Source organism: Lactuca saligna, chromosome 2, assembly GCF_052625555.1.
Source record: "Lactuca saligna cultivar CGN05327 chromosome 2, ASM5262555v1, whole genome shotgun sequence".
Classification (NCBI taxonomy): Eukaryota; Viridiplantae; Streptophyta; class Magnoliopsida; order Asterales; family Asteraceae; genus Lactuca; species Lactuca saligna.
The window spans coordinates 109,818,786-109,843,292 of NC_136418.1; the positions used below are offsets into that span (position 1 = coordinate 109,818,786).

At 37.2% G+C, this 24,507-nt stretch overlaps 1 protein-coding gene and 1 long non-coding RNA gene across 3 annotated transcripts; one reads left to right on the forward strand and one right to left on the reverse strand.

Moving 5' to 3' along the window:
* The first annotated feature begins 213 nt into the window (after positions 1 to 213).
* Positions 214 to 3,853, forward strand: LOC145031354 (protein neprosin-like). The gene is made up of 7 exons (XM_078979896.1): positions 214 to 727; positions 924 to 1,010; positions 1,098 to 1,367; positions 1,629 to 1,793; positions 1,880 to 1,933; positions 2,039 to 2,185; positions 3,137 to 3,853. The coding sequence occupies exons 1-7, from the start codon at positions 536 to 538 to the stop codon at positions 3,512 to 3,514; spliced, it is 1,293 nt and encodes a 430-aa protein (XP_078836022.1). The 5' UTR covers positions 214 to 535; the 3' UTR covers positions 3,515 to 3,853.
* An 8,141-nt stretch (positions 3,854 to 11,994) lies between these two features.
* On the reverse strand, positions 11,995 to 13,520 carry LOC145029002 (uncharacterized). Of its 2 annotated transcripts, none has more exons than XR_013676312.1 (4): positions 13,445 to 13,520; positions 13,104 to 13,197; positions 12,949 to 13,025; positions 11,995 to 12,870 (listed from the first exon to the last, which is right to left on the reverse strand). It is a non-coding gene; the product is annotated as an uncharacterized LOC145029002 (long non-coding RNA). The 2 variants fall into 2 exon arrangements; XR_013676313.1 differs by having other exon boundaries at positions 13,435 to 13,514.
* Between the last annotated feature and the right edge of the window lie 10,987 nt (positions 13,521 to 24,507).

The window sequence follows — 24,507 nt, forward strand, 5'->3', positions numbered from 1 at the left end:
GGTCCTAGACAAAATAGAGTCTTTATTTGTTTTCTTTAATTAAAAACAGAAAAAATTACTTTAAACAATGGATAAAGAAATAGAAGAAAAAAAGGGTAGTATGGTCAAATTCAAAAAGAAAAAAAAAATGAGTTTGAAATGGGTGAGTGGCATCATCGTAAATATCAGTGAAAACGACAAACAAAACCATTGGGTGGCCGTTCATGGAAATTCATCCCCACCCATTTTCTCTATCGTACCCTCTTCACTGCTTCACACACAGACACACTTCTTTCTTTTTCAGCATTCTCCTTCACCCCTCGTGTTTATAAATCCAAAATACACTGAAAATCAATCTAGAGAGAGAATCTTGAAAGAAAGAGAGAGAAAGAGATAAACACACTTCAAGCTTAGGAGGTGCGTAGGATAAGCAGAGTGACTGTGTGTGTTGCTTAATCATGGTGGATGTGAGTATCAGTGGGAGCTCGTAGTTGGGAAGACAAAAAGCTTTTTCTCTCTCGCTTCTGGGTTTGGTTTCTTTTCACAGCTTTTGAAAATGGCAGTCGCGTATTTTAGCAGAAGCCGGAAGAGAATAGGGCTTATTAATGGAGTTTTCCTGTTCATCTTCATCGTTTTGAGTCTGACCTCGCTATCTTGCGCTGCTCGACAACCACCAGCTTCCAGGCAGAAGCTTCAAGTTCATAAACACCTGAAACGCCTCAACAAACCCCCGGTTAAAACCATTGAGGTTAATTAACTTCAAATTATTCGTTTATTTTCTTCTAATTTCTTCTTCAAGCGTTTAGAAACACCTCATGTGTTCAATGTTCATACATTTTGCTTCTTTCACTTTACAAAAACCCCCGATTTGTATCGATTTTATAGCAATTATTGCGAATTAACAGTTGATTTGATTAATGATTATTGTTTGTATGATTTCTCAGAGTCCAGATGGCGATAAGATTGACTGTATACACATCTCTCATCAACCAGCTTTCGATCATCCATTCCTCAAAGACCACAAAATCCAGGTTCCTCTTTCACTCTAATGATTTCGATTTCATTACATCATTCACAAAACTTCTCATTATTAACTTCTCCTTTTCGATTTCGTTCAGACGAGGCCAAATTATCATCCAGAAGGGCTTTACGATTCAGAAAAGGTCAAAACAGAGTCGAAAGAAAGAGAAAACTCAATCCATCAACTATGGCATGTTAATGGCATGTGCCCTGAAGATACAATACCCATACGAAGAACAAAAGAAGACGATGTTCTTCGAGCTAGCTCTGTGAAAAGATATGGGAAGAAGAAGCAATCAAGCATTCCTTTACCTCGGAGCATCCCCAAATCTGCAGATCCTGATCTTGTTAATGAAAGTGGACATCAGGTAATTAAGTGCGAAATTATTGAACTTAAAAAAAAATTAAAAAAATATACACAATTTTCAATCTTTCTGACAAGAATTAAAAAACCCATGTTCGTTTTGTACCAAATTTCAATGGGTATGTTTTCTTTTTCAATTTGAATGTAACATAACCTTTTATGACTCAAGTTTAAATGCATTTTATTGACTTTTGAGTGTGTATCTTTTTGGATTTTAACTGATTTAAAATGTCGTTTTTTATTGTGTTCTTTATGACATGTGTAGCATGCAATAGCTTATGTTGAAGGAGACAAATTTTATGGAGCAAAAGCTACCATGAATGTTTGGGAACCAAAAATACAACAATCAAATGAATTTAGCTTATCGCAAATCTGGATTTTAGGTGGTTCTTTTGGTGAAGATCTCAATAGTATTGAAGCTGGTTGGCAGGTATAAATAAATAAATAAACAAAAAACAAATAAAAACGTTACAATCTTGTTGAATATGATGTTAAAAATGTTCGATTAATTTTCAGGTGAGTCCGGATCTTTATGGTGATAATAACACACGACTTTTCACTTATTGGACTGTAAGTAACGAATTTTTAAATCTAAAAAATATATTTTGATGAACTTAAATCGGAATTTATTTATTTATTATTTATTAATTTATTTTGGAATATTTAATTTTGTAGAGTGATGCGTATCAAGCGACTGGATGTTATAATCTACTATGTTCTGGATTTATTCAAATCAACAACAACATAGCAATGGGTGCAAGTATTTCTCCTGTTTCTGCGTATAGGAATTCACAATATGATATAAGTATCCTTGTCTGGAAGGTAAATTACAAAATTAACCCACTTACCTAAAAGCCCACTAATTAATTTTTAATTACTTTAAAGATAGCACTTACTCGATTTTACTTATTATTTAATTGGTAAAAATGGTCTTTATTCCTTACAAAGAAAAGGTGTCACTTTTTTTTATATATTTTTTCATTTTCTTGAACTGAAAAAACAAAGGTCTTTCAGAAGAATATAATCTTGGAACAAATGCTGTGTGAGCGAATCTTTTTGATTATCATCAAAATGACCCAAATTGGTGGTCCTATTTAACATTTTTTTTAATATGTCAATTGTGAAATTACTTTTTAGTCGCAACAAAAACAATTATTTTTTTAAACATCATTTCGTAACATATAAACAATGTCATGATGTAATTGCGAATATGATTTTTTTATTTATAAAATTTCTCTTTAACTTCTTTCTTGTGGTTAGGGACCATTTATAAAACAATTTTGTTAGTTGTAAAATTTATTAAATGTCACATCCATATCATATTTCATCATTTATAGAACAATTTTTTAATTTCTAAATTATTAAAATTGGTAAATTATCTTCTTAATAAATGGTTTATCTTCTTAAAAAAATGATTACGACCATTTATAAAACAATTTTGTAATTTATAACTAATAAAATAATGTTCAATTTATTAAATGTCACATCCATATCATATTCTGGTCAATCTTTTGATTATCTCCTTAATAAATGGGTATTAAATTAGTGTTCAATTTCAATTTATATGTAATTTGTACATTATTGAATTCGTAAATTATCATCTTAAAAAATGGTTACACGACCATTTATAAAACAATTTTGTAATTTGTAAACTATTAAATTGGTGGTCAATCTATTAAATGTGACATCATATCATATCATATTCTCACATTAATCGAAATTGTTTAAATTAATTAATCTACTAAAATAATCGATTTATGATAAAAATTTCAGGATCAAAAAGAGGGAAATTGGTGGATGCAATTTGGGAATGGATACGTATTGGGATACTGGCCATCGTTCTTGTTTTCATATCTCGCCGACAGTGCTTCCATGATTGAATGGGGAGGAGAGGTGGTGAATTCAGAGCCTGACGGGCAGCACACATCGACTCAAATGGGCAGCGGGCAGTTCCCCGAAGAAGGATTCGGGAAAGCAAGCTATTTCAGGAACATTCAAGTTGTTGATAAAGAAAATAATCTAAAAGCTCCTAAAGATATCGGCACTTTCACAGAGCAATCCAACTGTTATGATGTTCAAACTGGAAGCAATAGTGATTGGGGTCATTACTTTTACTATGGAGGCCCTGGTAAAAACCCAAATTGCCCTTAACCCTAAAAAAAGAAACCCTAATTCTGAAATCTACCTATGTTATATAATTTTCTTTTTTTGTTTTTCTTTTGGTTTTTTAGTTGGGTCAATTTGTAGGGTTTAGTTTGGTACATGTGATGACCTTTTTATGTGGTAGGTAGTTTTGGGTCTTTTTTGAAAAAAAATTATTTTGTGGGTTGAATTTGAAAAGTTCTCTTAATTCAAAGTGAATGAAGGGATGTGATGTGGCAATGGCAAAGTCTCTGAAAAGTATGAGTCTCTTGCTATAGTTTCTTTTTGGATTTTTGCTATTCTTGGAGGAGTTTGTTAATGATAAAGTTGTTTGGGCTTTTGGATTGAGTTGTATGAAAGTTGAGGGGTTGAAATTGGGAACTTTTGAAAAACTGGGGGGTATTTCGTTTCGTTCTGTGAACTTCAGGGATGACTGTTTACAAAATATGTGATGGATGTAAGCTGCACGTGAGTGCATGACACAAAACCTTTATTGTATGTGTGGCCTTTGTTGCATCAGCCTAAGTCAGAAATTGTTCAAAACCTACCCTAAAGTTTCAACTAGTGACACATCTCGCCCTATCTTTTGTCCTTCTCGTATGTATCTTTTTCAATCTATATGATTCCTCTCATGTGTTCATATGTTGTTTTTGACGATATTTCTTCACTTGTGGGTCCACGTGTATCATGTGTAATGATATGAATATACGGAAGGAGTTTCATGCTACCAAATATTGCCAATTATTAGACAAAATATTTAGCTAACAAACGGATGTGAATTAGTACTAAGAACCTAGTTTGGAAAATGAATCGAACAAATTCATCAAGCACAAATACCCAAATTATCTAGCGATGATGTATTGTAATAGAAGATGAGGATGTTTCATATTTAGACGAGAGAAGGTAAGGGCAGATACATATTCAAAAGAGAACTTGAATGAGACAATTACAAATGTGTATTAAACACTAAGAATCAAAGTTATATAAAATATGACAAATAACCTCCAAATCACACCTAATGGCACTCAAAATCACCCAAAATCGCTCCTCTTGAATGAACCCCGTCAATTTTATATGTATATGAAGACTCTAGGAGTAAAAACCAACCCGGTACACGGTCATGTCCCAAAATGAAAGGGAACTGGCATGGCTGTATAAGGTTCTGGATTGGATTGGACTGGACTCGACGTACTGGATCAATGAGATGACTGTTTCTACATTGCCAAGAACACTGGCTAGCCGTATAAGTTTTAGTGGAATCAAGCCCCTCAAGGAAGCAATTGTGTGGAACAAAGGCAATGGAACATTGGAACCTTACACAGAGGTGGACATAGGATTTCACAGTAGGGATTGCATGGCCATAAAAAAAAAATTTCGAAAATTTTTCCACTACGGCTGGAAAATTCAGGGATCTTACAGTTGTGTTGCCACTCTTGATCGATGTCCGATTTGAGACCACCATAATATTCGAACGAGCTCTAACTTGGGTCCAAACTGACTTGCATGATTTTAAGTTTTTCTTATAATCACTTAATTCATTACAAAGATGTCCTTACACATATATTTGTTTGCACAATATTTTAAACTTCTAGAAGGATTTTGAATGACTATATTTTTAAGAAATATATCCCTTTCGTTATTGCATTTATGTTTTTTCGGGAGACAGTAAGCATAAACAAAGCTTTCCCTTTTTATTTGTATTCATCTTGTAATCATGTTTTAGTTCTCTAATGCAATAAGAGATTATAAACAAAATATAACATGTTATGAGATATTAGTTTGTGAATCACCATTGGATTCTCCATTTCTCCCATAACTCTCCATCATTATTTAGCATTAGTAACAACCATTTCAATGTGTTTTATGAATGTAATAATACACCATCATAATGTGCATTCATATTATAGCTCATATTTCTTCTTATTTGGATAGTATAAATAGTGAGTCATATGTATTAGAAACTTGATGATTTCATCACAAGTATTGGAATAAAAGTTCTCTCTACTCTCATGTCTTTCTTTACTCTATAATTTATCTTGTTATTTGATCATATTTTATAACACGTTATCAGCATGACTCTACCATATAACTCTAAATCCTTATTGGTTTTGTCATTTTAAGGTATGTATTTTTTATAATTTTACATGTACAATGCTTACAACTTATTTTATGGAATTTCTTAACTAACAATTCCTTACATTACAAGTCTTTATTTTGATTTCTATTTTCATTATGGAAAACAATGCTAGAGAAAACTTTCTCTAGTTTTCATACTATTAACATGCTCCTGCAGTAGCAATATCATGAGAAATGTTTATAATAAATATGAATTAATCTCATGTCTTCTTGTGGCTAAACAAAACAATGAGTTATTGATGAAAAATTATCAATCAATCCCGACCGATTCTAGTACATTCCCTGAAGTGAATGCAACTCATATAATCATAATAGTCAAGAGTCTAACCGAGGTCGTGGAGGTTATCATAATTATCATAAAAATAACAAGATTACAAGTAACCACCAGAAGTGGAATGACCGATCATTAGTCTTGTACATGCCGCTTACCAAAGCATTTTGTTGATCGTTATCAAGATTCTCTAAAATATAAAGAAAAATATCGAAACAAATTTTATTCAAAGTGATATCCATGAAAATCAACCATAAATGACACATTTAGATGTTGTCGATTTTCTTGTCTACCCTGAAGGGACAAGTGGTGATATGGATGGTGATTGATCAGAATAAATGTGTAGTTTTGTTTCATGACATTTATTATGTTTTTATGTCATATTCGTTTCATGAGAAATGATGTCGTCACAATTTTTATGTCATATTCGTTTCATGAGAAATGACGCCGTCACAATCTTCCCAAATTAATAAAATATGAATTTATTTCTCTAAGCCGAATGTTTCTTATGTTTTATTTATTTATTGAAAAGAAATATGGATATTCGCAAAAGAAATAATGAAGATATATTTCTTACAGACAAAATGAAAAGTATTTTGCTTACTTATCAATTAGAGAAGCAAATGTTAATATAATAACAGGTAATGCAAAAATGATTGAAGGCTCCAGAAGAGCGAATATAATATTACAACAAGGGACACCAATTACAAATTAGCGATGCATTATTTTCGTCTAAATTAGCAAGAATGAAGGCTCCGAAAGAGCGAATATCATATTACCACAAGGGACAATAATTACAATTGGAGATGCATTATTTTCTTCAAAATCACCAAGAAATTTATTAAGTTTTAAGGATATTCGGTCCAACGGATATCATGTTGAAACAACCAATGATGGTGATAAAGAGTATCTCAATATTACAAAAATGATATCGGGTAAGAAAAGTCTTTTGGAAAAATTACCCGTATTGTCCTCCGGATTGTATTATACAAATATTAGAGTGATTGAATCTCATGCTATTGAAAATAAAAGGTATGATAACATCTACAAAGTTTGGCATGACCGGTTGGGCCATCCTGGATCAGTTATGATGCGCAAAATAATTGAAAGTTCAAGTGGACATTCCTTGAAAAACCAGAAGATTTTTCAAGCTAATGAATTGTCATGTGTTGCATGTTCTCAAGGAAAATTAATTTCCCGTCCATCATTGAATAAAGTTGGGTATGAAAGTCCTAGTTTTTTAGAAAGAATTCAAGGGGATATATGTGGACCAATTCATCCACCATGTGGACCATTTAGATATTGTATGGTCTTAATTGACGCGTCAACTAGATGGTCACACGTGTGCTTGTTATCTAGCCGTAATCTCGCTTTCGCAAGATTACTAGCACAAATAATCCGTCTAAGGGCACATTTTCCGATTACCCAATTAAGAAAATTTGACTTGACAATGCTGTAGAATTTACATCACAAGCTTTTAATGACTATTGCATGTTGATTAGGATAATTATTGAACATCCTGTTACATATGTTCATACACAAAATGGTTTAGTTGAGTCGTTAATCAAATGCCTTCAATTAATTGCAAGACCATTACTAATGCATTCTAAACTTCCTACATCGACATGGGGACATGCAATTTTACACGAGGCATCACTTATACGCATCAGGCCAACTAGTTATCATAAGTTCTCCCCTATTCAACTGGTTTGCGGCCATGTACCAAATATTTCCCATCTAAGGACGTTCGGATGTGCAATTTATGTACCTATTTTTCCACCTCACTGCACAAAAATGGGTCCTCAAAGAAGAATGGGAATTTATGTTGGATACGAATCTCCATCTATAGTAAAATATTTAGAACCATCAACTGGAGATTTATTTACAGCTAGATTTGACGATTGTCATTTTGATGAATCAGTTTTTCCAACATTAGGGGGAGAAATAAAGAAGCTGGAGAATAAAATCTCTTGGAATGAATTATCACTTTCAGTGTTAGATCCTCGTTCAAGTCAATGTGAACTTGAAGTGAAAAAGATAATTCATTTACAAAATGTAGCAAATCAATTGCCAGAAGCATTTACTGACCCTAAGTGGGTAACAAAGTCTCATGTACTAGCTATACTTACTCTAGTTAGAATTGATATCCCAGAAGGAAAAAATACAACTATAAATGAATCAAAGACACGCCTGAAGCGTGGAAGACCAACCGGTTCCAAAGATAAAAATCCTCGAAAACGAAAGGGAGCAAATATAATTGATGGTCCAAAAGAGAAAACATAATCTTTTGAAAAGATTAATGAAGCTCCAGAAGAGCCCAATGACATAACAAAAGAAACCGGGGTACCTGAAAATTACGAAAATGAAGAGATCTCAATAAATTATGTCATGACAGGAATAAGATGGAACCGAAATAAGATAGACATCGACGATAATTTTTCATATCATGTTGCGTGCGAGATTATGGAATAAAATGAGGATCTTGAACCTAAATCTATAGATGAATGTAGAAATAGAAAAGATTGGCCAAAATGGAAAGATGCAATCAACAAAGAGTTTAATTCTCTTACTCAACGAAAAGTTTTTGGACCTGTAGTCCGTACACCAAACGGAGTAAGACCAGTGGGACACAAATGGGTATTTGTGCGCAAAAGAAACGAGAAGAATGAAGTTGTGAGATATAAAGCAAGACTTGTGGCCCCAAAGGTCCGGAATTGATTATGAAAAAACATACTCTCCTATGATTGATGCAATTACATTCAGTTATCTAATAAGTCTGGCAACACATGAAAAATTGAAGATGCGTCTGATGGATGTAGTTACCGCCTATTTATATGGTTAACTTGAGAATGATATTTATATGAAAATCCCAGAAGGGTTTAAGGTGCCAGAAGCACAAACTCCTAATTCTCGTGAAGTATATTCGGTAAAATTAAATAAATCTTTGTATGGATTGAAACAATCTGGCCGTATGTGGTTCAATTATTTAAGTACATTTCTTTTAAAAGAGGGCTATAAAAATGATCCATTAAGCCCATGTGTATTCATAAAAAAATCCGGATCAGACTTTGTGATAATTGTTGTTTACGTAGATGATTTGAACATAATTGGAACTCCTGGAGAATTGGAAAATGCCACTTCTTGTTTGAAAGAAAATTTTGAAATGAAAGATCTTGGTAAAACGAAATTTTGTTTGGGTCTTCAAATTGAGCACACCAAAAATGGAGTTTTTGTACATCAATCTAGTTATCTAGAAAAAGTGCTTAAAAGGTTTTATTTTATATGGATAACTCACATCCATTGAGTACCCCGATGGTAGTAAGGCATTTAGATGCCAAAAAGGACCAGTTTCGGCCTTGTGAAAAACATGAAAAACTTCTTGGTCTCGAAGTACCATATCTTAGTGCTATTGGTGCACTAATGTATCTTGCTAATAATACGAGACCTAATATATCTTTTGCTGTAAACTTATTAGCAAGATATAGTTCTTGCCCAACAAGAAGACATTGGAATGGAGTCAAACACATTCTTCGATATCTTTGAGGTACAATGGATATGGGCTTATATTATTCAAATTCATCAAATGCGGAGTTAATTGGTTATGCAGATGCTGGATATTTGTCTGATCCATACAAAGCTCGATCCCAAACAGGTTATTTATTCACTTGTGGAGGTACCGCAATCTCTTGGCGTTCTATTAAACAAACTTTAGTTGCTTCTTCTTCTAACCATGCAGAGATTATATCAATTCATGAGGCAAGCCGTGAATGTATTTGGTTAAGAAATTTAACTCATCACATTCGTGAGAGTTGTGGTCTAACTTCTAACAGGGACGCTCCAACCATACTATATGAAGATAATGCGACTTGTATAGCCCAATTCAAGGAAGGGTTTATCAAAGGAGACAGAACCAAACATATATCACCAAAGTTTTTTTTACTCAGGATCTTCAAAAAGAGCGTGGCATCAACATCCAGAAAATTCAATCAAGTAACAACTTGGCAGATTTGTTCACTAAAGCGCTCCGTACATCCAAATTTAAAAACATGGTACAAAATATTGGAATGCGACACTTTAAGGAAATCAAGTGATGTGATGATCAGGGGGAGTTGGAAACACATTGTACTCTTTTCCTTAGCTATGTTTTTCCCACTGAATTTTCTTAGCAAGGTTTTTAACGAGGCAATTGTTCCAAATATCTATTATTAATCATGTACTCTTTTTCCTTAACAAATGGTTTTTCCCATGAGGTTTTACCTATTAAGGTTTTAACGAGGCATGATACAATCGTCATTCAAGGGGGAGTGTTATGAGATATTAGTTTGTGAATGACCATTGGATTCTCCATTTCTCCCATAACTCTCCATCATTATTTAGCATTAGTAACAACCATTTCAATGTGTTTTATGAATGTAATAATACGCCATCATAATGTGCATTCATATTATAGCTCATATTTCTTCTTATTTGGATAGTATAAATAGTGAGCCATATGTATTAGAAACTTGATGATTTCATTACAAGTATTGGAATAAAAGTTCTCTCTACTCTCATGTCTTTCTTTACTCTATAATTTATCTTGTTATTTAATCATATTTTATAACATAACATGTTTTCTCTATTGATTGTGATTTTAACTTACAAATTACAATCCAAAGATAACTCCTATATATAAGTATGATGTGATAACCCTAAGATAAAGATAAATATAGAAAGTACAAGATAAGGAAATATAATCACAATCCTTTATGAAGTCTAAGATCACCCAAACGTTAAGATGGGACACTAGAGGCCAACTTAAGTTTGAAAATGGGAGGGTGAATTAGTGCTAGAATTTTGGAACGAAGGTTTTGGCTTTGTATGGTGATCTTAAAAGATGTGGATAAATGGTAGACAGAGATGGTAGATGTCTATACGATATGTGGGCAATGACAGGCATTGCTAAACGGTAGATTATGGGTAATTGGCATAAATGTAGACCATATACACAAAGAGTAAACATAAATAATAAACATATCAATATGAGGTAGGCTGTAGACATTGACAAATAGTAGATGGTTGTGGAAGTTACGATATTTTTTCCTTCCGTTGTCCGGTGCACAAAAATATTTTTGGTGGTCTAAAAAGCTAATTTTGGAACAACTTCAATGTGAAGTATGGAGTGACCCATAAATCAAAAAATAATGTATTATATGTTTCTGGTAACTATGGATATGTAAATTCCAATGAAAAAATGAAAAGTTTTTTTAAGTTTTATGGAGGAGGTTATGATGTTTTTGTCACATGTTGTCCATTATACAAAAAAGTGCGTTTTTCTGAAAAAAATACTTTTTAACCTAATTCAACAGGAAGTATGGAACGATATAGGAATTAAAAAAAAAATCATGTATTATATATGTTTGGAAATCTCTAGATATGTAGTTTCTAATGAAAAAAACGGTAAGTCTTTCGGAATTTTATGGAGGAATTTATGACGTTTTTACCACAAGTTGTTCAGCCAATAAAAAAAATATTTGATGGTCTAAAAAAATATTTGTATGTATATAGGATGCGAGTTGTATGTGTGACTCTTGTATGTGTTTGTATGTACATCGGGCGGGGTCTAATGAATGTGTTAGGCGGGGCCCACCACATGTTACTGACATATCTGTATCGAGTGGGGTCCGATGCCAGACAAGACTCGATGTAGACGGGGCCCATTGTATGTATGGTATGTTGTATTTAGGGAACTCACTAAGCTTTGTGTTTATGATTTATATTTAAATGTTTTTCAGGTACTTTCGGTTCAAAAGCGAAATGTCCCACATGATCGCATCGCATCCATCTGTGTTCAACATTTTATGATTTTGGGATTGTACTTTGATAACTATTTTTCCACATTGTCACACTTTGATGGTTTAAAATGAATGATTGATGGTTTTGATTAACTTAAAAATAATTTTTTTTACTTAATATTATTGGGATGTTACAAATTTGGTTGGTACAACTAAAATTGTCATTAAAAAAGAATAGTAGAAATCATGGAAATGTACCAGAAATTAGGGAAATCTTCATTTAGAGGCCTAAAGTGTGGAATTTGATGGTTAACCGACTTTTTAGGAGCTGTGACTCTTAAGAGATTTTCGATGATGTATCGTAGGACTCAAAATTCCTTATGGATCAAAAGTTACATCCATCTTATGTTGGGCTTCTTTTTGCCACATTTGTCATTCTCTCACATCTTCATAAACACCTCTACCCACTCGATACACATCAACTTCTTACAATGTATGGCATGTATGTTGTTTCCGATAAGTATTATGTCATAAATTCAAGACCAAAATGGCATTGTCGTCCAACTAACATGCTTTCAAACGCAATGCTTATTTGGTGATTGATAATAAGACCAAACTCTTATTTTTCATCAAGATGCAGATTCTAGCTCTGAGATGCTTTTTATACCGTATATCAATTTGTTATGCTTGCAAACCTTATGAAGGTGCTTTAGATTAATAAAACCATCAGTCTATGGCATAATTCAAATCTAGGACAATTAAGAGTCAACTCCCACCCCTCCTTTTTCCAAATTAATTCTCGAAGTAAATCGACCCAAAAAGAATTCTCCAACTAAAGATGTTAGCTTTACGAAAAAAAAATCATTCCATTAAATTGCTTGAGTTCCAACTCCTAAAGTCTCGTATCAATATATCTCCTTGACGAAGCTACCATGAAATCTATCACATATTCTAAATCCCGATCTACATTTCCAGTTGATATATATGATAAGATAAATAATATCCCATAGGGCTTCATAATGAGTGATTTCCAACCCTCTTGGATCTTGATGAAGAAATCCATCCTTCACGAAAGAATTTCTATTATCTTCTAGATAATGTAATAACACGAAACGTATTTGAAGTGGAAGGTCACCAAACCAAATCTCCTTCCAAAAGCTAGTAGTAAATTCGTTACCCATTTTCTAAGGGAAAAAGAAGTAATATCAATTTATTTGTCATGTAAATGATGAAGGGAATTAATAATATTTCTGAAAACTTACACGTTTGCATGTAAGCCACCATCCAATACATGCTTCCATTTGACCCATCAAATTATATTTTCTGGCAACTCACCTCCCTAAAAATTCATTATCATAAATTCTATAAAACTTTGAAAATACTTTATGGGGTTTTAAAATTGATAGGAAATAAATACCAAAGATTTCCAAGAACTGATAGATAGTTATTTTTAAGAACAGCTAGTCGGGTGCTAATACTCTTCCATTCTTACACTTGATACGTTTTGCCTCCTATAGAAGAACCAAGATATATGAAAGGAAGTTTAGTTGGACAACACTCCATAATGGAAGCCAAATTTTTATACCTCGTAAATGAAACACCAACTCCAATCAAATTACTTTTTTGCAAGTTAGTTTTAAAAGCAGAAACGAGGTAAAACAATTTAAATGATAAATCTATCATTATTTTAAGATAATTCTATAATAAATATAACATCATCTACAAAAATTAGATGAGATATAACAAACCCATTGTTACCCAATAGCTCTTCATATAATTTCCAATGACTTCTTCGAGCACAATGTGCCTCTTCGAGCAAAATATGAAGTCTTTTCATAGCAATGATGAATAAAAGAAGGTGGGTTTCCTTGACGAAGACCTATATCAATTTTAAATTCCGAAGTGGGACTCCCATTATCCAAGGCCAAATCTGTAGATGAATTAAAAAAATGAGATCCATCCCCACAATTTTAATCCAAGTCCTATTGATCGTCGAATGTCATCCAAATAGCTTCGACCTACATAATCATTACATGTGTTTGTTTGGAGTGATTGGTTCGATCGATAGGATCAAATAAATCCAAACTGCTTTTGATTTTCAAAACATGGATATGAATAGTCTAAACTAAATTCAAATCCAATATGAACCAATCAAACTAAAATTCGGTAGGATCAGGCTTTTACAATTCAATATTCAACATCGTAGATATTGTAAAAATTAAAAAATTTGTTGGTATTCAAAAGCCGCCACTCAATGAACCAGATGCCGACCTTAATGAGGGGTTGGTGTTGGATACTTAGTTCCTTGAACTTGTGTTTAAGCTACCTATCACACAGTCAAAAGCATCCCTTATAGCTGTCATATGACTTTCTCTCAGACTTTGAAAGCAGCCGTTTCCAATGTGGCTGCTCATCCTAGATCCGTTGAAGCATGGGTTACACTGTTTAGGTGTTCAGGCCCAAGAATAGGCAAGAAAGTAGGTCTAGGAACAGGAAGTCCTTGCAACATCATAACATCCTAAGCGCATTAGCTACTTGGGGTATAGAAGACGGTATAGCCAAACTTGTTAAAAAATTGGTTGACATCGCAAGGCTAGAGCAACAAGACAAAAAAAAAAAAAACAAGAGTACATTCAGGAGGATAGAACATGGGGCAACACCAACATCAGACAATGTCTTTGTAAGGTTGCAGATGGGCATTTCAGAGCAACGATGAAAGTGTTATGTTCCCCAGGGGTTGCTCCATACGGAGATCCTACCACGAAGGCATTGGAGGATAAGCATCCACACAAGTCACCACCTTCTGTGCCGAGTACAATATGTTCAGTACCTTCATCTGACGTCCGTTTTCGTCTATCTTTCTTCCGTTGCACTACTATGGACGAGATCTTCAATTCTTATTTAGATTGTTTCGGTTAGAAATCACTCGATCTCAAATCCAAACTTCGGGCTGCATACTGCTAAGCTGAAACTTAGAAAAAATCATAACTTCCTCATACGAAGTCAGATTTGGACGTTCTTTTTAGGCACACTCTCGGTTTAACGAACTCTACGACTTTCGTTTAGATCAATAAGGCTCAATATCGCTCTATCGTAAATTCACTATTTAGGTACACTCTCGGTTTAACGAACTCTACAACTTTCGTTTAGATCACTAAGGCTAAATATCGCTCTATCGTAAATTCACTATTTACATCACGCAGTGTCGTACCGGTTCTGTAGCGAAACTTCGACAGGTCATAACTTCTTCGTTATAACCTGGATTTCGGCATTCTTTATACATTCAGAAACCTTGTCACGACCACTACGTCTTCATGCATCGATATTGGTTTTATCTAACATTTTATTTTTACACTTATTTTTACTCTTAATTCAATTAAGCCACACAATTAAGCATAAAACATATAATACTCAAATAATACATTCTTATTGTTTCAAAATGCGTTACAAAAATTTAACCTAGACTATTACATCATCATTAATGCCTAGCCTAGAGACACAGGCGTTACACTAGAGCAATAGAGTTGTAACCTAGAGTGGGTTTTACGTGTTTATTCAATGCCCGAATGCTGCTTGCTTCGTGCTTTGTGGAACTCCCGATGATGGGAGTCGGCTACCAAGTAAATGTGAGGATATTTAGGAGGCAGATGACTGGCATCATAGGATTTTCTTAGCAGCTGATGGCGGAGAAGTGTGAGAACCTAGGAAGAGCCTAGGGAGTAACCTTAGTCATATAAGTATGCAGACACAGGAGAGCATTTCGTTGAGGAGCGAGCATGTGTGACCGGATTGGTGGTCGAGAAGGTTGTGCAGCTACTTAGAAACTCTGGGATGGTCCATGTAGAAAGTATGGGTAGATGTGGCAAGTAGTATGGGTTTGTACTACCGAAAGTAGAGGACCCATACTCGAAATAGGGGTATTCTGGAGGTTCTAAGTAGCAGATTAAGAAGTGATGTCATGGTTCGAGTACCATGCTAAGTAGCAGATTGAGAAGGGATGTCATGGTTCGAGTACCATGCTAAGTAGCAGATTGAAAGGTGATGTCATGGTTCGAGTACTATGGTTGGTAGCAGATTGAGAGGTGATATAGTGGTTTGAGTACCATGATTCGTAGTAGATAATGCTTGTGTTTTTCCAATTATTTTGTCGCAATTGATTAGGTGGAGATCGGATGCGATAAAGTATGAGGTCAAAGGGCCATGTTGAACGAGTTTCCACGAAGCATCCCTTCTGAGCTTGGGCGTAAACCCTAAGGGTTAGCATCGATGGTGATCTTCCACCAGAGTATTTGGGTAGTATGTCTGCCGTGAGGTAACGATATAGCATGAGCATGTTGTCAGTGGGGACTGAGATAGTCAAGGACAAGGATGCACTCTATTTGAGTATAGTAGGGCATGTATTAGCTGCAGTGTCAGATGATCAAGAGGAGTATATCGGGGAAGTGGCTCTTATTATCTATGATGGGTATCGAGTGTGGTAATGAGGTCTCCGCTCTTATGATAACTCACGTAATGGAACGTTGGTTGAGGAGTCGAGGAGGAGGGTATGATAGTTCATTAGTTCCAGACTGAGAGTCAGGGTTACTATTGGACAGTCGAGATGTTAGGTAATGGGATGGTATGAGATTCTGAATGACTAGAGGCAGTCATGATGAGAAGTTTCTGAGGTTTCATCTAAGATTCGAGGTAATTGGAGTTGCTTGATCTCCAGCGTGGAGATCATCGAGCGTTGCACACCACCTTCCAAGGGTAGGTGCGATGTTACTGGTAGAAACAGTATGTGGGATAGACTGTTAATGCGCCAATCAGTGTTGGGTCGAAGCCTAAGTGAGGGAGAACCATGTATTTTATTGAAGGGATGAAAGATATGTTCAAGAGCGATTGGAGAACTGGATATAGAGACCTACGGAATGGATTCATGAGACCAGGGTTATTGGTGGTCGAGACGAGGTGCAGTGCAAGGTAATGCATGTTGTGTGTGTTTAGGAAAGGATAAGTGTGTCCACGGCAGGCGGCTATTGGTCAAAGACCTTGTGCTGGTTAGGAATTATTCAAGGATATATTGGTGAATTCGAGGGGGTTGACCCGTAAGGTTAGTTCGGTGATTAAGAATTTCTGGTACAATGTATGGGCTGGTATTTTTAGTTGGGAAGGGCAGAAGTTGATTAGGCAACCAACTTCCAGGTCGTTATGGGTATGCTTGCATGAGTTCTGAGCATTATAGGAAGGAGTTTCGGATTATCATCAACATTTTCTGAGCCGTTGACGATTTCTCCGTGTTACAAATTGAGAATTGTAATACTTCGAAATTTCGGGTTGTGTGACAGGAAGATTGGTGGTGAAAGGAATCCTGTAGGGATGTGTTGTGTATCAAAGTATGATGTCGTAAATAGGAGATCAGTGGCTGAGGCAAGACATCGTGAGGATCTGTGATGGTGTACTGAGGCATCCGAGTTTAATGCCTTGAATTTCGGATTATTTTGGGTCTTGAGTTTGAGACATCAAGTGGTGTATCAAGTATCTATGGTTCCAGTGGGAGGCCTTTGGCTAATGGCAGCAAGTGAGATTAAACTAATTCAAATACAAAATGGATTGTCAGCGAGAGGTTGGTGTGATGCTACGGGGAGCCATAGTACTCACTAGTCAGCGAGAGGTTGTTGTGATGCTACGGGGAACCGTAGTACTTACTAGTCAGTGAGAGGTTGATGTGATGCTGTGGGGAGCTGTAGTACTCACTAGTCAACGAGAGGTTGTTGTGATGCTACGGGGGGGGGGGGGGGGCGTAGTACTCACTAGTCAACGAGAGATTGTTGTGATGAAGTACTCTTTGATTAGAGCATGAAGTAGAAGAGTTTTAGGCTTGGGTAGCCCTAATATTTGAGTTGTTGGGAGCCTGTTGGTCGAACCAGTGGAGAGACTGGGGTCTCCATAATTGTGGGGAGTCGTTATAGTCTGAATTGTGTTGTGGTTGTTGCAACCAAAGGGAAGTGGAGAAGTGGTATACGCGCGAGTTGCGGTTCATGAGTCATGAGTTGAGTGATTCATTGGGACGAGCGGTTCCAACTCTGGGTCATACTAAACTCTCGAGTTTCTGGTGGTGCGATGGGTAGGTAAGATGAGATTCTGGATTCTGAGGTAGGTTCCATATTGAGGGGTATTGTTTGTCATCTGATGTCCTAGACCTGTGTAGGTCGGTACTCGGGTACGGGAGGTACCGCAAGATGCATGGAACTATGTGCAGTAGACTATAGAGGTCGGGTTTGAGTCAATATTCAATTGGGATTGTCGTATTCGTTTGGAGCGAAAATAACTTTGTTACTTGTGTGTCACATTGGACCGAGATAGTGTTGTGGGAAGGAAGGCGGCGAGACGTGTTGGGCATGTAGTGGGTAACCTTTTGAGGTCCAACTATGAGGCCGAGAGTAGACCAGGTACTAAATGTTAAAAATAGATATCTGGGGGAAAGTGAAGGATTACAATTTTTAGATGTTTAAGGACTTCTGAGCGAGCATGGTCATTTTTGTTCTTGTGTCGGAGAACAGGGTGTTGAAAGTTTATTGTTTAGATGAGTTCGGATGGTAGTTCGGTGGATGAGACCTGGTGGGAGGTGAACCTTTTAATTCCTTAGGGCGTGATTCATATCGTTTTGTACATTTGGTATGAGTAATCGGTATCCGATTTTTGGATTTTGTTTTAAGAGAATCAGAGGAGCAGTGAATTGTCAGGGTTTGATGATTCGAGGAGCGAATAAAATGGTGATAGCTTGAGTGGCCAGTCTGGCATCGCACCAGGCCATTAGAGTTCCAAATTTTTGGAAGGTCAGAAAGGGGTATCTTAGCAGCAGAAGGGTTAGTTCTGTTCCGGACATGGGAATTTCTGTGTGGATTCAGGTGTCCACGGAAAAAGATATCGGTGTGGTATGAGATCCTTCCGGTAGTGCCTTTCAGGTTGTTAGATTTAATCTTTGTATATTTAAGGAGAGATTTCGAGAGCGAAATCTAATTCTAGTGGGGGAGAATTGTAACATCATGAATTTTCGAGGTATAAAATTTCTATATGCATGTATGAGTTAACTTGGGTGAGTCGACGAGTCGGTGCCTCAACTCGTCGTGTAGGGTTGCGAGTTGGTGATGTGTTAAATGGATGGGCTCGACGAATCGGGTGTTTGACTTGATGAGTCAGCGCTGCGGAGGAAAACCCTAATTGTTTGGGTTTATGACCTATTTAAAGGCTCTTATGGCCTTCATTTGCGGCCACACTTTACCTTGAGAGACCTTATTTGATCCAGAGAGCATAGAGAGAAGGAGGGGGCTAATTTCATCATCTTGGTGCATTCTTGCAAGGAAGAAGTAGGGTGTTCAAGCAAGATCGACTTGAGGGGCTCTAATATACTGCTATTCTATTCAAGACAATTGTTTAAGGTATAAATCTATACCTATTTTTGTATGGTTAGTAGATCTCATGAATTTAGGGTTTCTTAATCCTCTTTTAAGTTGAGTTATGAAGTATGTGAAGTCCCTTTGAGGCTTAGACATCATATCTGGACCTTGAGAGGTCCAGAGAGTCCCATGATCCCGGCTTTATGCAGTCACATAAGAGTATTGAGCCTAAAACATCATTAAGAGGGTCATTTTGTCAAATAGAGCTAGATATGTGATGCATGAGCATAAAGGTTGAACCTTGACGTGACTTTTGGATGGTAGGAGGTTGGATCTATAAGCTAGATTCACAAATCTGACCTCAGGTGGCTGAATGAGAAATCCAATGGAGCCAACTTGCCGAGGCCATGGGATGACTCAACGAGTCGTAGCGGGTGTGACCTAGTTGCCTGGACCCAGTGTTAACTCATCGAGTTGGGAGTCAACTGAGTGAGATGAGTGACCCCTAGGAAGAACGTGGAGAATATGAGTGGACTCGTCGAGCCATAGGCGTGTACTCGGCAAGTCAGGTCAATCTTGGTTGTTGGCTTGGTCTGGCTTTTTGTTAACTTCCTGGGTGAGTCAATAAAGGGCAGGAGGGGCCAAGGAGGGGTAAAATAGACTTTTACCCATCCCGAGGGTAAAAAGGGGAAAATAGTACTTAAGGAGTAAGTGAGTAATAAGGCGAATAATGATCGAGATGCTTGTTTAATGTGTAGGCGGAGGTTAGTCCATGGTTTTCGAGTGCTGTCTATTACCTACTAGCCATCAGGTGAGTCTTCTCACTTTACCTTACCAAGAGTGGAGGTTATGTGTGACCGGAAGGTCTTATGTGCTTACACGAGTTATGTGATATTATGCATTTTGTCTATGTGATATTATGTATTTTGTTTATGTGAGATATGTTCTTATCTATGAGATATTATGCATTTTGTCTATGGATTATTAACTGATTAAACTCGGTGCCTCAACTCGTTGAGTAGGGCCGCGAGATGGTGACGTGTTAAATGGATGGACTCGATGACTCGGGTATCTAACTTGTCGAGTCAGCACTGCAGAGGAAAACCCTAATTGTTTGGGTTTATGACCTATTTAAAGGCTCTGATGGCCTTCGTTTGCGGTAACATTCTACCTTGAGAGGACCTATTTGATCGAGAGATCATAGAGAGAAGGAGGGGGATAATTACATCATCTTGGTGCATTCTTGCAAGGAAGAAGGAGGGTGTTCCAGCAAGATCAACTTGAGGGGATCTAATCTGCTGCTATTCCATTCAAGACTGTTGTTTAAGGTATAAATCTATACCTATTTTCGTATGGTTAGTAGATCTCATGAATTTAGGGGTTCTTCACCCTCTTTTAAGTTGAGTTATGAAATATGTGAATTCCCTTTGAGGGTTAGACATCAGATCTAGACCTTAAAAGGTCCAGAGAGTCGCATGATCCCAACTTTATGCAGTCACATAAGAGTATTGAGCCTAAAACATGATTAAGAGGGTCATTTTGTCAAATAGAGCTAGATATGTGATGCATGAGAAAAAACAGCTGGACCTTTACATGACTTTTGGATGCTAGGAGGTTGGATCTATAAGCTAAAGTCACAAATATGACCTCAGGTGGCTGAATGAGAAATCCGATGGGGCCACCTCGCTGAGTCCATGGGATGACTCGACGAGGCATAGCGGGTGTGACCTAGTTGCCTGGACCAAGTTTTAACTCATCGAGTTGGGAGTCAAATCAGTGAGCTGAGTGAACCCTAGGAAGAATGTGAAGAATACGAGAGGACTCGATGAGTCACAGGTGTGCACTCGGTGAGTCAGGTCAATCTTGGCTATTGACTCGGTCTGGCTTTCTGTTGGCTTCCTGGTAGAGTCAATAGGGTGCAGGAGGGACCAAGGAGGGGTAAAATAGACTTTTACCCATCCCGAGGGTAAAAAGGGGAAAAGAGGACTTAAGCTGTAAATGACTAATAAGGAGAATAATGATTGAGATGCTTGTCTAATGTGTAGGCGGAGGTTAGTCCATGGTTTTCGAGTGCTGTCTATTACCTACTAGCCATCAGGTGAGTCTTCTCACTTTACCTTACCTAGAGTGGTGGTTATGTGTGACCGGAAGGTCTTATGTGCCTACACGAGTTATGTGATATTATGCATTTTGTCTATGTGATATTATGTATTTTGTTTATGTGAGATATGTTCTTATCTATGAGATATAAATGTGTTATGTCATGAGTTGCTTGGATAGGCCGGAAGGTCGACAGGGTTGGATTGGAAAGTCAATAGAGTAGGACCGGAAGGTCAACAGAGCAGGACCAGAAGCTTACCAGGGCAGGGCTGGAAGGTCTAAAAGAGTTGTGGAGTTGGAAGGTGCACTGAGACGCATTGACTGGAAGGTCTAGTGGAGCTATAGCCTCGAGTGGCTAATTATATGTGCATGGTATTTTAGGGAACTCACTAAGCTTCATGCTTACCGTGTTATGTGTTATGTGTTTCAGGTTTTCTCCGGATCCGGGGACGGCGTCGGATTGATTGTACACACCAGAGAAAAAATTATGTTTCGAGGATCCTAAATTATTAACTGATTAAACTCGGAGCTATGTTATGTAACTAAATGAATGATGTTTTCTGAAATGTGTTATGAAGATTACATGATTAAAAATGAAAATTTTGTTTTGAAAATTCACGTCGTTACAACCACAAAGCGTGTGTGGACTTTTTTGGAGAGCATGCAGTTCATTGTAAAGAACTCCTACGGTTAAAATGCAGGCACAATATGGTTAGGGTTTCTTCACCCTCTTTTAAGTAGAGTTATGAAGTATGTGAAGTCCCTTTGAGGCTTAGACATAAGCTGTGGACCTTGAGAGGTCCAGAGAGTCTCATGATCCCAACTTTATGCAGTCACACAAGAGTATTGAGCCTAAAACATGATTAAGAGGGTCATTTTGTCAAATAGAGTTAGATATGTGATGCATGAGAAAAAAGGTTGGACCTTTACGTGACTTTTGGATGCTAGGAGGTTGGATCTATAAGCTAGAGTCACAAATCTGACCTTAGGTGGCTGAATAAGAAATTCGATGGTGCCAACTCGCTGAGTCCATGGGATGACTCGACGAGGCGTAGCGGGTGTGACCTAGTAGCCTGGACCCAGTGTTAACTTATCGAGTTGGGAGTCAACTGAGTGAGATGAGTGACCCCTAGGAAGAACGTAGAGAATACGAGTGGACTCGTCGAGCCATAGGTGTGTACTCGGCGAGTCAGGTCTATCTTGGCTGTTGGCTTGGTCTGGCTTTTTGTTAACTTCCTGGCTGAGTCAATAAAGGGCAGGAGGGGCCAAGGAGGGGTAAAATAGACTTTTACCCATCCCGAGGGTAAAAAGGAGAAAAGAGGACTTAAGGAGTAAATGAGTAATAAGGTGAAAAATGATCGAGATGCTTGTCTAATGTGTAGGCGGAGGCTAGTCTAGGGTTTTCGAGTGCTGTCTATTACCTACTAGCCATCAGGTGAGTCTTCTCACTTTACCTTACCTAGAGTGGAAGTTATGTGTGACCGGAAGGTCTTATGTGCCTACACGAGTTATGTGATATTATGCATTTTGTCTATGTGATAGTATGTAATTTGTTTATGTGAGATATGTTCTTATCTATGAGATATAAATGTGTTATGTCTTGAGTTGCTTGGTCGGGCCGGAAGGTCGACATGGTTGGACTGGAAGGTCAACAGAGTAGGACCGGAAGGTCAACAGAGCAGGACCGGAAGGTCATCAGGGTAGGGCTGGAAGGTCTACCAGAGTTGTGGAGTCGGAAGGTGCACTGAGACGCATTGACCGGAAGGTCTAGTGGAGCTATAGCCTCGAGTGGCTAATTATATGTGCGTGGTATTTTAGGGGACTCACTAAGCTTCGTGCTTACCGTGTTATGTGTTATGTGTTTTAGGTTTTCTCCGGATCGTAGGACGGCGTCGGCTTGATTGTACACACGAGAGAAATAATTATGTTTCAAGGATCCTGGATTATTAACTGATTAAACTCGGAGCTATGTTATGTAACTAAATGAATGATGTTTTCTGAAATGTGTTATGAAGATTACATGATTAAAAATGAAAATTTTGTTTTGAAAATTCACGTCGTTACAACCACAAAGCGTGTGTGGACTCTTTTGGAGAGCATGCATTTCATTGTAAAGAACTCCTACGGTTCAAATGCAGGCACAATATGGTTAGGGTTGTTTTGGTCAACATATTTAGGCGTGCCAAGGTTTCCACCAAAAAATAGGCTCCTGTGAATTTCCTGACTGGCCCAACAGAAGGAAGGTTAACCCTTAGACCGAATGATGTTTTGATTTTTGGATGGGTTGGTGGGAAACATTCATGTATGGAACTTACAAGGATAACCCCTCTCATAGGCTTGAGAGTCGGAGGTTTCACGATAGGACAAGCTGCATTAAAAGCTGCCACATACAAGGTCATCAAACATGAGAAAGCATGCATGGAAAATCAACATGTGTTCATACCATTTACATTTGATACATTTGGTTTCCTTGTGTCGGATGCAATGAATCTTCTTAGTAGAGTGCAAAGGATCATGCATAACAAAGTTAGATCCTCAACATCTATGTATGAAGTCTTCCCAGATAACGAGATATGTCTGATGTACCGTTGTAACATCCTGATTTACGAGGTATAACATTTCTATATGAAAGTATGAGTTTACTTGGGTGACTCGACGAGTTGGTGCCTTAGCTTGTCGAGTAGGGTCGCGAGTTAGTGACTTATTAAATGGATGGACTCGACGAGTTGGTTATCTAACTCGCCGAGTCAGCGTTGCGGAGGAAAACCCTAATTGTTTAGGTTCGTCACCTATTTAAAGGCTCTTACGCCCTTCATTTGTGGCCACACTTTACCTTGAGAGACCCTATTTGATCCAGAGAGCATAGAGAGAAAGAGGGGGCTAATTTCATCATCTTGGTGCATTCTTGCACGGAAGAAGGAGGGTGTTCACGCAAGATCGACTTGAGGGGCTCTAATCTATTGCTATTCCATTCAAGACTATTGTTTAAGGTATAAATCTATACCTATTTTCGTATGGTAAGTAGATCTCTTGAATTTAGGGTTTCTTCACCCTCTTTTAAGTAGAGTTATGAAGTATGTGAAGTCCCTTTGAGGCTTAGACATAAGATCTGGACCTTGAGAGGTCCAGAGAGTCTCATGATCCCAACTTTATGCAGTCACATAAGAGTATTGAGCCTAAAACATGATTAAGAGGGTCATTTTGTCAAATAGAGCTAGATATGTGATGCATGAGAAAAAACAGCTGGACCTTTACATGACTTTTGGATGCTAGGAGGTTGGATCTATAAGCTAAAGTCACAAATATGACCTCAGGTGGCTGAATGAGAAATCCGATGGGGCC